This window comes from Daucus carota, chromosome 2 (genome assembly GCF_001625215.2).
Source record: "Daucus carota subsp. sativus chromosome 2, DH1 v3.0, whole genome shotgun sequence".
Taxonomy (NCBI): domain Eukaryota; kingdom Viridiplantae; phylum Streptophyta; class Magnoliopsida; order Apiales; family Apiaceae; genus Daucus; species Daucus carota.
Genome location: NC_030382.2, coordinates 23,027,899 through 23,041,138, shown reverse-complemented (window position 1 = coordinate 23,041,138; position 13,240 = coordinate 23,027,899). Strand labels below are relative to the sequence as shown.

General features: G+C 48.9%; 1 protein-coding gene across 1 annotated transcript; it reads right to left on the bottom strand.

Annotated features, from left to right (window-relative positions):
• Nucleotides 1-11,708: 11,708 nt before the first annotated feature.
• Nucleotides 11,709-12,852, bottom strand: LOC135150453 (uncharacterized). Its single transcript, XM_064086759.1, has 3 exons — nt 12,757-12,852; nt 12,043-12,204; nt 11,709-11,873 (listed from the first exon to the last, which is right to left on the bottom strand). The coding sequence occupies exons 1-3, from the start codon at nt 12,850-12,852 to the stop codon at nt 11,709-11,711; spliced, it is 423 nt and encodes a 140-aa protein (XP_063942829.1).
• Nucleotides 12,853-13,240: the final 388 nt, after the last annotated feature.

Below are 13,240 nucleotides of genomic sequence, written 5' to 3'. Positions count from 1 at the left end.
GGCTCAGGCTGGAGGCCAAGCAGATGGAAAGAATGGAGAGAGAGCGCCAGCGTCGAGAGGAGCGACCCCCCTCCCATCATGACGAGAGGGAGCGGTCACTCCACTCAAGGACCCATAGGGAGAGATCCCCTCCTCATCTTTCCCGCCAACCATCTAGGCTGCGGAACAATGAGGACGATGGAGAATCCCGGGTCCGCGACCTTAGGAGGAGTAATCCACCTCCTTCTCTCCACGGCGAGAATGATGACCTCAATGAGGATGAACGACTTGGAAATCTGAATGTGAATGACCTCAGGAGGATACTAAACCGCATGGAAGAGGAGAAGAGGCTCCCTCAAGCTATTGTTGCCCGTTCTCCCTTTACTAGGGCCATCCTGGAGTCTCCACCGCCTGTAAACATGAGGCATCACCCTGAACTCATCTACAACGGGGAAGATGACCCAGCCGCCTACTACATGCGGTTCAACATGGAGATGGATGTCTACCAGGTCCCCAGCCTCACGCGTTGCAGGCTCTTCGCTGCCTCACTTCGAGGGCGCGCCCAACTGTGGTTTTCTAAGCTAGCCCCAGGGATAATAAACACTTGGGAATCGATGGGGGACCTGTTCATCAGACAGTTCCAATCTTCCATGACCTATGCACCTCCCGTGGCCACCTTAGCCAATATTAAACAGAGGAGCAGGGAAACCCTTCATGACTACTTTAAAAGATTCAACGCGGAAGTCCCTTATGTGAGAGGGGCCACTGATGAGGCTGTGAAGAATTTCCTAATTGCGGGGTTGAGAAGAGGCTCGGACTTTTGGAAAGATATTCAGGCTCATGAGCCCACCACTCTCCAGGATCTCTATCGGCAGGCTGAACCATTCAAGATAGTGGAGAGGTCCATGGCCGAACTAGACAACGGGAGCCCTCCTCCTCGCGAAAACTACAAGTATAAAAATCGGAAGAGAGGCAGGTCAGTGACCCCCGACAGGAAAAGGAGGAGCCCCAGTCCTAAGAAAGATCGGGCGAAGAAGGAGAAGACCCCCCCTAGGAACCCCATCGGGACTCAGGGGAGAGGTCAGAATCAATTCACCCCGTTGGTGGCCTCGATAGAGCACATCTATGCCATCAACGCCGATAAGGGGATTTTCAAGAAGCCTGCCCCAATGAGTAACTGGGCGAAGAAGGATAGGACCAAGTATTGTGCGTTCCATGAGCAAAATGGTCATGATACTGCCGATTGCCATCAGCTGAAACAACAAATTGAGGAGCTCATCAAAAATGGGAGGCTCACCGAATGGGTCAAGACTCAAAAGAAAAGTTATAATAATGTGCCCCCGCCCCCACAAGATAATGATACAGAGACCGCCAACGCTGAAAAGGTACCTAGGGCAGGGAGCATTCACATGATCATTGGCGGTCCTCATATTGGGGGAGAGAGTAGAAAAGCCATGGAAAGGTACGCGCGGGAGGCCAAGAGCCCACCTTTGACTAATGTCAATCACCTTTCCGAGAGGCCCCCCAAAATGTTTAGGGGTGAGACCATGAACATTGTTTTCAGTGAGGAGGACGCAAGATGGGTTCACCACCCCCATTCCGATGCTCTGGTGGTGAAGGTCAAAATTGGCTCCAACAATGTACACAGGGTACTTGTTGATAATGGAAGTGCAGCAAATATCCTGTCCTATGACGCCTTCACTAAGATGGGCCTCACGGACAAGGACCTGAACGTGACCCTCAGTGCCTTGTACGGATTCTGCGGGACCCCTATTGACGTAAGAGGATCCGTCAACCTCCCCGTTACCCTCGGGGAAGGCCCTCTCTCCACGACCCAGATGGCTGAATGGCTAATCATAAACCAATACTCAGCCTTTAATGCTGTCATTGGTCGCCCCATCTTGAAAGAAATGAGGATAGTAACCTCCATCTACCACATGTCCATGAAATTCCCCACCCCGAATGGTGTAGGCTGCGTCAAGGGGTGCCAATATGACTCTCGGGATTGCTACAACAAGGCCATCCGCTTAGCCGAGAGGAGAAACCGCCCCGAGACCCCTGGGGAAGTACAGGGTGATAAGACAGTGAAAGGGGGAGGCCTAGGCTTCACCTGTAACATGATCAGCATAGAAGAAATTCCAGAGGAGTACTTTGACGATTGGGGGCTCGTAGTAGAACCCCGCCCAAGAGCACTCACTATGGGCCCTACTTTGCCTGTCATGACATTGATTGAGGGTATTGTGGAAGAGGCCAGCGATAATGAGGAGGAGAGCCCTGAACAGTTGGCAGCCCGGGCTCGCAAAGGAAAATGGACTATGAAGGAGACTTCGACTGTCGTCGATCTCCCCAATGGGATTACCAGGGAAGTCACTGTCACCACTGAAAAGCTCGTTAAGTCAACCGGGGGCCTCATATTCGAAATTGAGGAACCCGCTGTTAAGGAACCCCTCGTTGAGGAAATTGTTGAGCCCAGCCCCAAAACGGGGGATATAGATCTTGACCCCCGAATGCCAGAAACTGGGGAGAGGGCGGGCACAACGGAAGACACAGTGTCAATATTGGCAGACGCTACTGACCCGTCTAAGGTCCTCAAAATTGGCTCCAACCTTGGTCCCGAAATAAGGGGTCCTCTTGTGAAATTCTTGAAGGCTAATCTGGATGTCTTTGCCTGGTCTCACTCCGATATGGTGGGAATTGATCCTAAAGTGATGTGCCACAAGCTTCATATTGACCCTAGCAAAAAGGGGGCACGCCAGAAGAGGAGGCCCATTAGTGGTGAAAGGGCAGAGGCCTTAAAAAGTGAGGTTGATCGTCTCCTCAAGGCCGGCCTTGTCAAAGAATCATTCTACCCTACTTGGTTAGCCAATCCTGTTCTCGTGAAGAAGCCTAATGGGAAGTGGAGGACTTGCGTAGACTTCACTGATCTTAATAAAGCATGTCCCAAGGATAGCTTTCCCCTTCCCAGGATTGACCAGCTTGTAGACTCCACCGCCGGCCATGCTCTCCTCAGCTTCATGGACGCTTACTCCGGGTATAATCAGATCCCTATGTATGAGCCTGATCAGGAACACACTTCCTTCATCACAGATAGGGGCCTCTACTGCTACATCGGGATGCCCTTCGGCCTTCTTAATGCCGGAGCCACTTATCAAAGGCTGGTGAACAAGATGTTTGAGAATCAGATTGGAAAGACCATGGAAGTCTATGTAGACGATATGCTTGTAAAATCTAAGGAGGCCAAGGACCATATCATGCATCTCTCAGAAATGTTTGGGATTCTCAGAGAATACAGAATGAAGCTTAACCCTCAGAAATGTGTCTTCGGAGTGGAATCTGGTAAGTTCTTAGGCTTCATGGTCAACCATCGAGGAATTGAGGCTAATCCGGCCAAAATAGAGGCCCTGATAAATATGAGGTCCCCTCGGACTGTCAAAGAAGTACAATCTCTCACGGGCAGGATAGCAGCCCTCAATCGGTTTGTCTCCAAGTCATCTGACAGATGCCAGGAATTTTTCAAGGCCATCAAGCAGGTGGGGAAAGCTTTTCACTGGACCTCAGAATGTGAGGAGGCCTTTCAGAGCATTAAGCAGCACCTCGGATCTCCCCCCCTTCTCTCAAAGCCTAAGGAAGGGGAGACCCTCATAATATATTTGGCTGTCTCTGATTACGCCGTAAGCGCTGTACTGGTGAGGGAGGAGGAATCCGTTCAACTCCCGGTTTACTATGTAAGCAAGAGGATGGTGGACGCAGAAACGCGATACACCAGTATGGAAAAATTGGCCTATGCCCTTGTTTTGGCCTCTCGGAAACTGAGGCCCTATTTTCAGGCTCATAAAATTGAGGTGCGGACATCCTTCCCCCTCAGACAAGTTCTTCATAAGCCTGAAACTTCGGGCCGTCTTCTCAAATGGACTATTGAATTGAGCCAATTCGATGTGGAATATAAGCCTCGGACGGCTATCAAGGGGCAGGCCCTGGCTGATTTTATCTTGGAATTCCCCCTGCAGAATGAAGGAGACACTCTAGCCCTTGTCCCCGTCTCCACTCCAAATGGTGCAGCCTTTGCCCGAGAAAATGGAGCCCTCTGGTGGACTCTCCATGTAGACGGGGCCTCAAATAAACAAGGAGCGGGAGCAGGTGTAGTTCTCAAGAGCCCCGAGGGCCATTTGTTGAAGAGTGCCATACATTTCTCTTTTGGGGCCACAAACAATATGGCTGAATATGAAGCCCTAATTGCCGGGCTAAAATTGGCTAGGGAGATGAAAGTCGAGAACCTGGACATCTACAGTGACTCTATGATTGTGGTACAGCAGGTTAAAGGGGGGTTCCAGTGGAATGGGATCCAAACTGATGCGTATATTCAGCTGTGCAGGCGTTTAATGGGATGTTTTAAAGAGGTACACCTCGAAAAGATCCCAAGGGAGTTCAATGCAAATGCAGATGCACTGGCAAAACTGGCATCACAAAAGGAAGCAGTCCTCCTGGGGGTCATTCCTCTAGAAACTCTGAAGCGCCCTAGTGTTCCCGAGATAGAGGAGACAGGGGCAGCTGTGATTATGGCAATTGGTGATGATGGGGACACCTGGATGACCCCTATTCTGCGGTTTCTTAAGGAGGGCACTCTACCCGAGGACAAAAATGAGGCCAGGCGCCTCAGGTACAAGGCTGCCCGTTATGTGATCTATGATAATGTCCTCTACAGGAGAGGCTTCAACTCCCCTCTCCTCAAATGCATCGATGGGGAGGAATGCAACTACATCATGCGAGAAATACACGAGGGAATTTGTGGCAATCACTCGGGGGGTGGTTCCCTCGCTCAAAAAATTGTGCATCAGGGATATTATTGGCCCACTATCAGGCAAGATGCGCAGGATTTTGCTCGCAGCTGCAGCAAGTGCCAGAGGTATGCCAACTATAGCAACCTACCAGCAGCCAGACTCACATCCCTCTCTAGCCCTTGGCCTTTTGCTATGTGGGGAATTGACTTGATCGGTGAACTTCCCAAAGCCAAGGGGGGAGTTAAGTACGCTGTGGTGGCCGTGGATTATTTTACCAAATGGGCAGAAGCTGAGCCTCTAGCCACTATCACTGCCAAAAAGATAAAGGACTTTGTGCATAAATCTATTGTGTGCCGCTATGGGATCCCCTACAAGCTCATCTCAGATAATGGCAAACAATTCGACAGCAAGGAGTTACGGGACTTCTGTGAGGCACTTGGCATAAAAAAGGACTTCTCAGCCGTCTGCCACCCCCAGTCCAATGGCCAGACTGAGGCCATCAATAAGATTATCAAACACACCCTCAAGGCCAAGCTGGAAGAAGCCAAGGGTGATTGGCCTGAGGAGCTCCCCCGGGTGCTGTGGTCCTACAATACCACGCCCCGGAGCACAACCGGTGAGACCCCTTTTTCTCTCACATATGGCTGCGAAGCCATGGTCCCGGTTGAGGTAGGAGCTGGCTCTTTCCGCAGAGATCACTATGACCCCGAAGCAAATGAGGCCAACCATCGCCTCTATCTGGATATGATCGAGGAAGTGAGGACGAACTCCCAAATCCGGCTAGCCTCCTACCAACAGAGGGCTGCTAGGCACTATAATGGGAAGGTGAAGGATCGTCCCCTTCGTGTTGGAGATCTGGTTCTTAGGAGGGTCATGCCAAACACTAAGGTGGCTGCACACGGAGTTTTTGGGGCCAACTGGGAGGGGCCCTACAAAGTCAAAGCTGTAATCTGGGGAGGCACCTACCACTTGGTGGACATGAATGACAAGATGGTTCCTAGAGCATGGAATGCGGAGCACCTCCGCAAGTACTACCAGTAGTTCCTTCTTGGTTCAGACTTCACATGAATATTATTCATCTCAAGTCTAGGGGGGTAGTGGTCATATAGACGCCTCCTCTAGTACTTTTTATTATACTTAAGCAGTGGGGGCTTGTCCCACATATCTATCTACGCATTTAAGTTCTAGTGAGCAGTGGGGGCTTGTCCCACATATCTACTTATGCATTTGGGATTCAATAATGGCAGACTTTTGAAGTATTATGCTCTATAATATGTTCTGTCTCAATTTCTTTTTATCATGTGGAGTTGTACGCATATGTGTGCTATGATGAGGGCGTTTGGTTCGTTAAAACGACCCCCCTAGTCATATGGTCTCGCTGAACGACCCCAGTCTGGGGTTCGCCCGGCGACCCCAATTTTGGACTCGCCAGGCGACCCCGGTCGAATTATAACTAGACAGGGAAGAGGCCCCCTGTTGACCAGGTGCGGACGCCTCCCCACTAGATATAACAGAAGTGGATCAGCTAGGTGACCCTAGCACACCTCTCGGAAGATAAGAATGTGTCCCCCCCTACCTGTTTCATCGGGGAGCGGGCACAATCCTTCCACTGCATAGCTACAAATACCAGGGCTCGTTACGCGACCCTAAAACACTTGTGCAAAAGATATCGGAAAAGAAGTAGGCACTACAGACAGCAGAAAAATGGAGAGCATATATATATATTATGAGGACGACCCCCCCTCTCGGGGCGAGGTTGTACTCAAGCACTTTATGACAACACGAGGTCCGGGTCGCGTCATAACTTTAAGGCCCGCTATAACGACCCGAAAGCAAAAGAGGAAAAAGCGAGGACGACTACCTCCTCGCGAGAAGGGGTCGCATCTCGCGACTTGTGACTAGTCACCTGTAAATGGCAGAGACAACAGTACAAAGCCAAACAAACATGTACACATGGTCGAATATAATAGGCATTGGTAGATACTTGAATTTGCAACAAGGGCTCGCTAAGTAGCAACCCCATAACAGTACGCAGGTGCCAAAATAGAAAAAATAAAGTACTGTCAATTACAACTGTGGAGCATTCAAGGTGCCCACCCCCTTGTTCAAATGTTCACAAAACGAGACTACATTGTTTGTTCAAAAGCAGATAAAAGACAGGGAAAGTCTAGGGCTCGTTCTGAGCATTGCTGGAACGGTCGTGGCCTGACCCTGCTGCAAGCTTAACAGCCTCGGCCTCCATCTCCAAACGAAGCTCCTCAGCATAGTCTCTTGTATCTGGCCCGAGCTGACCCCAATCGAAATCCGGCAACTGTCTCATAAAAGACTTCATGAAAGTGACTTGCCCCTCAACGGCAGCCTCGGCGACCAGAGTTTCCTTCTCGGCCTTCAGAGCAGCCACCTCCTGCACGAGGCCATCCCTCTCCTTCACGAGCACCCCCTCAGACTTCTCCAGTTCAGCGACCCGCTTTCTGGCCTCGCGAAGCTCATCGCGAAGCGAGCCCGTCTCCCTCTTCAGCTCTTCCTTGTGGGCCTCGCTCAGTTTGGTCAGCTCGTTGACATGCTCCAACTGCTTGTATTTGAGGACCTTGTTCTCTTTGTCTAAGCGGTCCAATTGAGAGGCCGAATGTTTGTTCTCTTTATGGTAGGAGGCTTGCCTGATCCAGGCCTCGGCGAGGCACTTGGTGAGGGCTGCATTGTTCTCCTCCCTGGAGCAGTTGGTCCAAGAGACAATTTCCTGCTCGCTAACATAAGAGTGACCCAATTTGGCGAAGGCCTGGGCCACATTGTTGGTGGATTGGGCTACAGCAACGCTGGCCGTCTGAAGGGCTAACTGGGTTTGAGCCGACTCATCCACCTTCTGCCTCTTCGCAGGCTCTTCTATGTTATAACTCTTACGGGCATCGGCCATCAGCCCAGACGGCTTATCTGGGGTCTCTTTGTTAGCCCCGAGCTTCGCAGGAACCTTAGCAGTAAAAGGAGGAGGGGCCCGACTGTTGGAGCGGGACATGACTGCAAAAGATGAAAGAAAACGGTCAGACACACAGTTAAGCCACGAGGAGCAGGAGAAGATGCAGACAGGGAAACAATGTATACATGGCACATATGCATTAAACTAGACTAAACACAAAGAAAAGCTAGAACAAGGAAAGAGGGACCAGAGCAGAACGAGCCGGGGCTCGCTCTAGCGAGGCCAGATCACATACTATCGACGCGATGACGCTTGCCCTTCGCCGGCTCACGACCCTTGGTAGCCTTTGGAGAGCTTGGAACACGAGACCCTCTCGGGATCGTCTGGCGAGCCCTAGCCGTCTGTTTCATGGGGTCAGATGCGGTCCCAGGGGTGAAGAACTTGTATTTTATTAAGTTCTCGGTGGTCACCAACCGCTTGATGTTCCTCCTCGCCTCGGGAAGGTTCACAACTTTATCAGCTGTCTTCTTAGCCTCTCCTTGAAGTACAGTACGAGTGGGGGCAACTGCGAAGTCACACAACATATAAGATTCCAAAGCAAAACACTATGCAAGGTGTGGTAATTTGAGCCTACTAACTCACCTGGGTTATAATTAAACGAGGTCTTAACCCGAGGAACGTCATAAATATAAAAGAAGGGGCCCTTCCATGGCCCGGCATTGCTCGGGGCGCCAAAGACGAGGCTTTTCCCGTTGTACTCTGGCCAAACCGAGAAATATACATACCCGAAGTCCTTCTTCGGGGATCGCTTAAGCTGGAGGAAGTATCCAAGGGTCCTCGCATCCAGTGTGCCGAAGCCTTCCTCGCCATAAATTATATACAATGCAATCATCGACCGATAGGCATTGGGGTTGATTTGAAGAGGGGCCAGGTGATAAAAATCACAAACATCCTTAATAAAGGGATGAAGAGGAGAGGTGATCCCGAGCCTCACCAAGTGGGAAGATAAAACGAGTCGTGGAATCCGACCCCCATTCTCAGGAAAGTTGAACCTGTAGCATCTTTGGTGAGGACGCGGCAAAACGACCCGACCCCTTAGCCCATAGGAGTCAACTAGTTCTGCGAGCTCCTCCTCGGATAAAGTGGTGGACAAATCGCGACAAGCCAGAATGCGAGGCGATTGGGGTTTTGAAGAGGAAGAGGCGTCGTCCGAGAGCGGGCCCAAAGTAACGGCCCCTTCTAATTCTGGCTGGGGGGTCGCGACATACTCGACTTCAGAGGGATCCGGCACATAGTCATAATTACATAAATCAATAGACCTAGTGACCTCCTCCAACTCGGCCGAGGTGGCCTCGGGAGTAGCAAATTCATCTTTATATTCCGGCAGGGGGTCGCCCTCTCTCCATGATGGGTCGCTATCATCAGACGATCCCAAATCATAATAAGCCCCGCCAAGAGAGGCGTTGCTAGGGGTGTCACCCGATTCGTCGCTCAGATCTATGTGCTTCCCCTTTCTCCTGGCACGGATCATTTGCTCAATCTGAGCATCTGCCTCTTCTTTACTTAGCTGGCGAGGCTCATCCTCTATCAACGAAAAGTCAATAAGACCCCCTTGGGGTCGCGAGGGCTGTTTTCCTTTCCACCCCTCAGGATCTCTCAGCGAGTGGAAGTCCTCCTTAGCCCATAACGGGTCCAGATGCAGATGGAGCGAACTGGAGCCGCTGTGCATAGAGGATTCCACTCTGGCTATGTTGACGGCCGCCTCCTCGCTTACAGCCGTGGCCGGATCTATAGGATGGCGACTCGTCCCCGAAATCTCGTTCAACTCCCGTTGGAACTCAGCCGAACCCCTCTGGTCGCGAGGGAAATGACTCAGGGGCGAGGAGACATGGCTGGAACGGCTCGTGCTCTCAGACATCTGTAAAAAGATGGTGTGAATTAGGTGTGTGTCTTAAAAGAAATCACAAAGGAAATGAAGGGCGAGAAAAGGTGAAAAAAGAGAAGGCCGTCTATGTGTCCTCACTTCGCACACGTGGACCAACCAAAGTAATAAGGGGGTCGCTTAGCGAGCCCGAGTGCTAGGGGGGTCGCTTAGCGAGCCCGAGTGCTAGGGGGGTCGCTTAGCGAGCCCAGGTCGAAGGGGTCGCTCGAGGAAATCTCCGGGTCGGGGTCGCGTTGGAAGGGGTCGTTATTCTACGGCTCGCTAATCGTGTGAGGGTAACTATAAGCATGAATTATGTGTGCAAGACAGTTGTGGATCACATAATAAGACATATAAACAAGAAAATGCAAGGAAAAGACTCACCTTTTCCAGAAAGCGAGGACGATGAAGATGAACTGGGTGTGGATGATCCACTGGAACGCGAGGACGATCTTCTAGCGGGCCGGATGAACACTCGAATGTTTGCCAGATCTCGGAGCTCAAGATAGTTGTGGAGAATGTTTGTTTTTGGAAATGTGAAAAAATGATTTCGAATCATTGGGGTTTATATAGGCAGAGGAGAGAGAAGGTGGCATGAGGCACGTGTCACTCTCTCACTGGCTGACCCCTCGGTGGTGCCCGACAGCTGTCACTCCTCCAACGGCTATGAGGGCCTCGTGTCGCTCGGGCTCGCTTTCCGGGGACTAAACAGCAACGTTCGGGCTCAGGAAAAAAGGAACTTAGCAACCCCTAAAACGGCCTCGCTGTGATTCCTCTCCGCTCTTTTAAATAGCGAACAGGAATCGGGGGGTAGTTGTTACGCTCAAAAATAGGCCTGGGCCTCGACAGGCCCAAAAGGATGAATGGGCCCTATCAAGTTAGCAAGGGGTCTTATTAACCAGTCCAAAGGAGGGATGAACCGGCCCAATCCCTGCGAGAATGAAGAGGAGCTCGCCAGACAAAGGGGGGTCGCAACCCTTGGGCTCGCCAAAGAGGGGTCGCCCTCCCGGCCTCGCGTTGGATGGCCTCGCATCACCCCGGCTCGTTTTGGCTGGGAGGGGTCGCGAGGAGAACCGGGTCGCAGGCCCGGGGTCGTTTGCATAAGCCACCCGGCTCGGGACTTCTTGCCAATCTATTCTGCACTAATTGGTCCATTGGATCAACACTATCAGAGTTATATCATAATGATCGGGCTCCCTCGCCCCATAGAGGATGATCGGGCTCCCTCGCCCCATAGAGGATGATCGGGCTCCCTCGCCCCATACGAGGATGATTGGGCTCCCTCGCCCCATAGAGGATGATTGGGCTCCCTCGCCCCATACGAGGACTTATTGGATCAATATCCATTCTCTGACCCGCTCCATGACAACCTCTTGCCATATGGGCCTAGGCCATGCGAGCACGGGCCTCCCCTGACGGCTGCCCTCAAGGTCCTACGGGCCTGGGCTTTGATGGACCGGACTGACACTTAGCCCGCGCTAAGAAGTTTGGCCCGTAAGAACTACGTGGTAGCTTGAACCCCTATAAATAGGGTACGTAGGCCTCTTGTGCTCATAATCTGATTCTTGCTGAGAAACGCTTGAGAACACTTTCTCTCTTTCTCTCGAGGATCAAACACAAGATCAGCTACATCATCCATCACTTCCCGTCCCGTGTTCTTCGCTGTTCCTTCCGGAAATCACTCAGGTACCCACATCTGTTGTTAACCAGTTTCTCCCGTTAACATAGATGATATGAAATCTTGTTACAAGTCCTGAGAGGTGAGATTGGTAATATTTTTAGACAATGGATGGAATGAATAAATTTTTAAATATTATCTATAGACTATAATGTTTATATATGGTATAATTTATTGAATTTTAAGAAAATGTTTTTGAGAGGTGGAGATGCTCTACATAGTTGATATCACATTTAGTTTAAATATTTTATTATCTAGATATTTAAATGCTATATTTTATATTAAAATAACAACTTACTTTTCATATGTATGTATGTATTATGTACACACACATATATATATAGTCTTACTCCAATAGAAACCTCCTTATTCAAGATACTGAAAACCAAGCTGGAATATCACTAAATCCTAAAGCAAATACCACTAAATTTTTAAACAACCTCATCTCCACCTCCACTTCACCAACCCCACCTCCATCTTCACCAACCCACGTCTACATCCGCCACTACCACCACCTCCGTCGTCGCCTCCTCCATAACCATCACCACCTCTATGCTGCCCGCCCCCTCCATAACCATCACCTCCATCTCCACCTCCATTATTTCTCTAACAACACAATCTCCACCTCCATTTTCACCATCCCCATCTTGGTCGCTGCTTCAACCTCCTTCAGCCCCGTTCATACTTCTTTCTCCACATCGGCTCAACTTCAAAACGCGGCGGAACCGCCACTATTCTGGCAACGCTCCAACCCCTTACTTCAAGCCGCCTAGACCTCCGCTACAATCATCCTTCCCCCATCTCCACCTTCACCTCCACCATCTCCACCACCGTCACCACCATCTGAATCGAAAATGTGAACAGATCTGGAGATTCTGAGCAGTTTCTGGAATATATCTGGAGATTTTAGGCAGTTTCTGCAAGTTTTCACTAATTCCTGCAGCACAGATCACTAAATCCTAAAGAGAATATCACTAAGAATATCACTAACTTGTATTGGTTTCTAGTTTTTTATTTTAAGAATAGTTTGTATTTGATCATGAGCCAATATATATATAGAATCCTATTCCAATAGAAACCAAATTAGCCTAAAAACTAAAAACCAGTTTCTAGACAGTTTTTTATCACTATTTTAAACTACAGAAATCACTAATTTATATATAGCATATCTCGCGAATATATACATACATACATATATATATATATATATATATATATATACATACATACATATATATATATATATATATATATATATGGCATTGCTCAAAACAGAACACCCTTAAAAGGAAAACAAAGAAGAACACTTTGGAATCGAACATAGAATCTCATCTAAAACTTGAACTAAATTCTAACTTTAAGCTAATTAACCATATATTATGAATAATAACAGTATCTAGCATGTTTAACAACAATTATGGATTAAAAATAACATGATTCTATGTGATATTATTCATGTACAAACCACCTAAATCTAAAAACTAAAAACCTGTGATCCAGCCCACTGTTCTAACCAGCCCAACCCACTTTTATAACCACCGCTCGTTAATGCTTCTCTGTAATTTGTAGAAGTTGATATACACATCATATACATACAGAACTATACATAACATATACATACAAAACGATTATCAATTAACACAAACTCACCCTCTCTACTCTTCATCTTCTTCGATCTCTGTTTCTATGTTTGAGGAGTAACGTGGCAGATAATCTGAGATACAGTCATGTGATGGGAGAAGACATGGAAATCACAAATTTCAGCAACACAAATCACTATTTTCTAAACGAATATCACTAATTTGTAAAGCGGTTATCACTAATTTATAAAGCGAATATCACTAATTTGTATAGCATATATCATTGATTTCTTTAATTATATCAAAGATTTAACAACAGTAAAATTCATGACTGAGTTTTAGTCATTCAAGACATTAAGAGAGAGGTCGTCGAAAAAGATTAGGGGAGAGGGA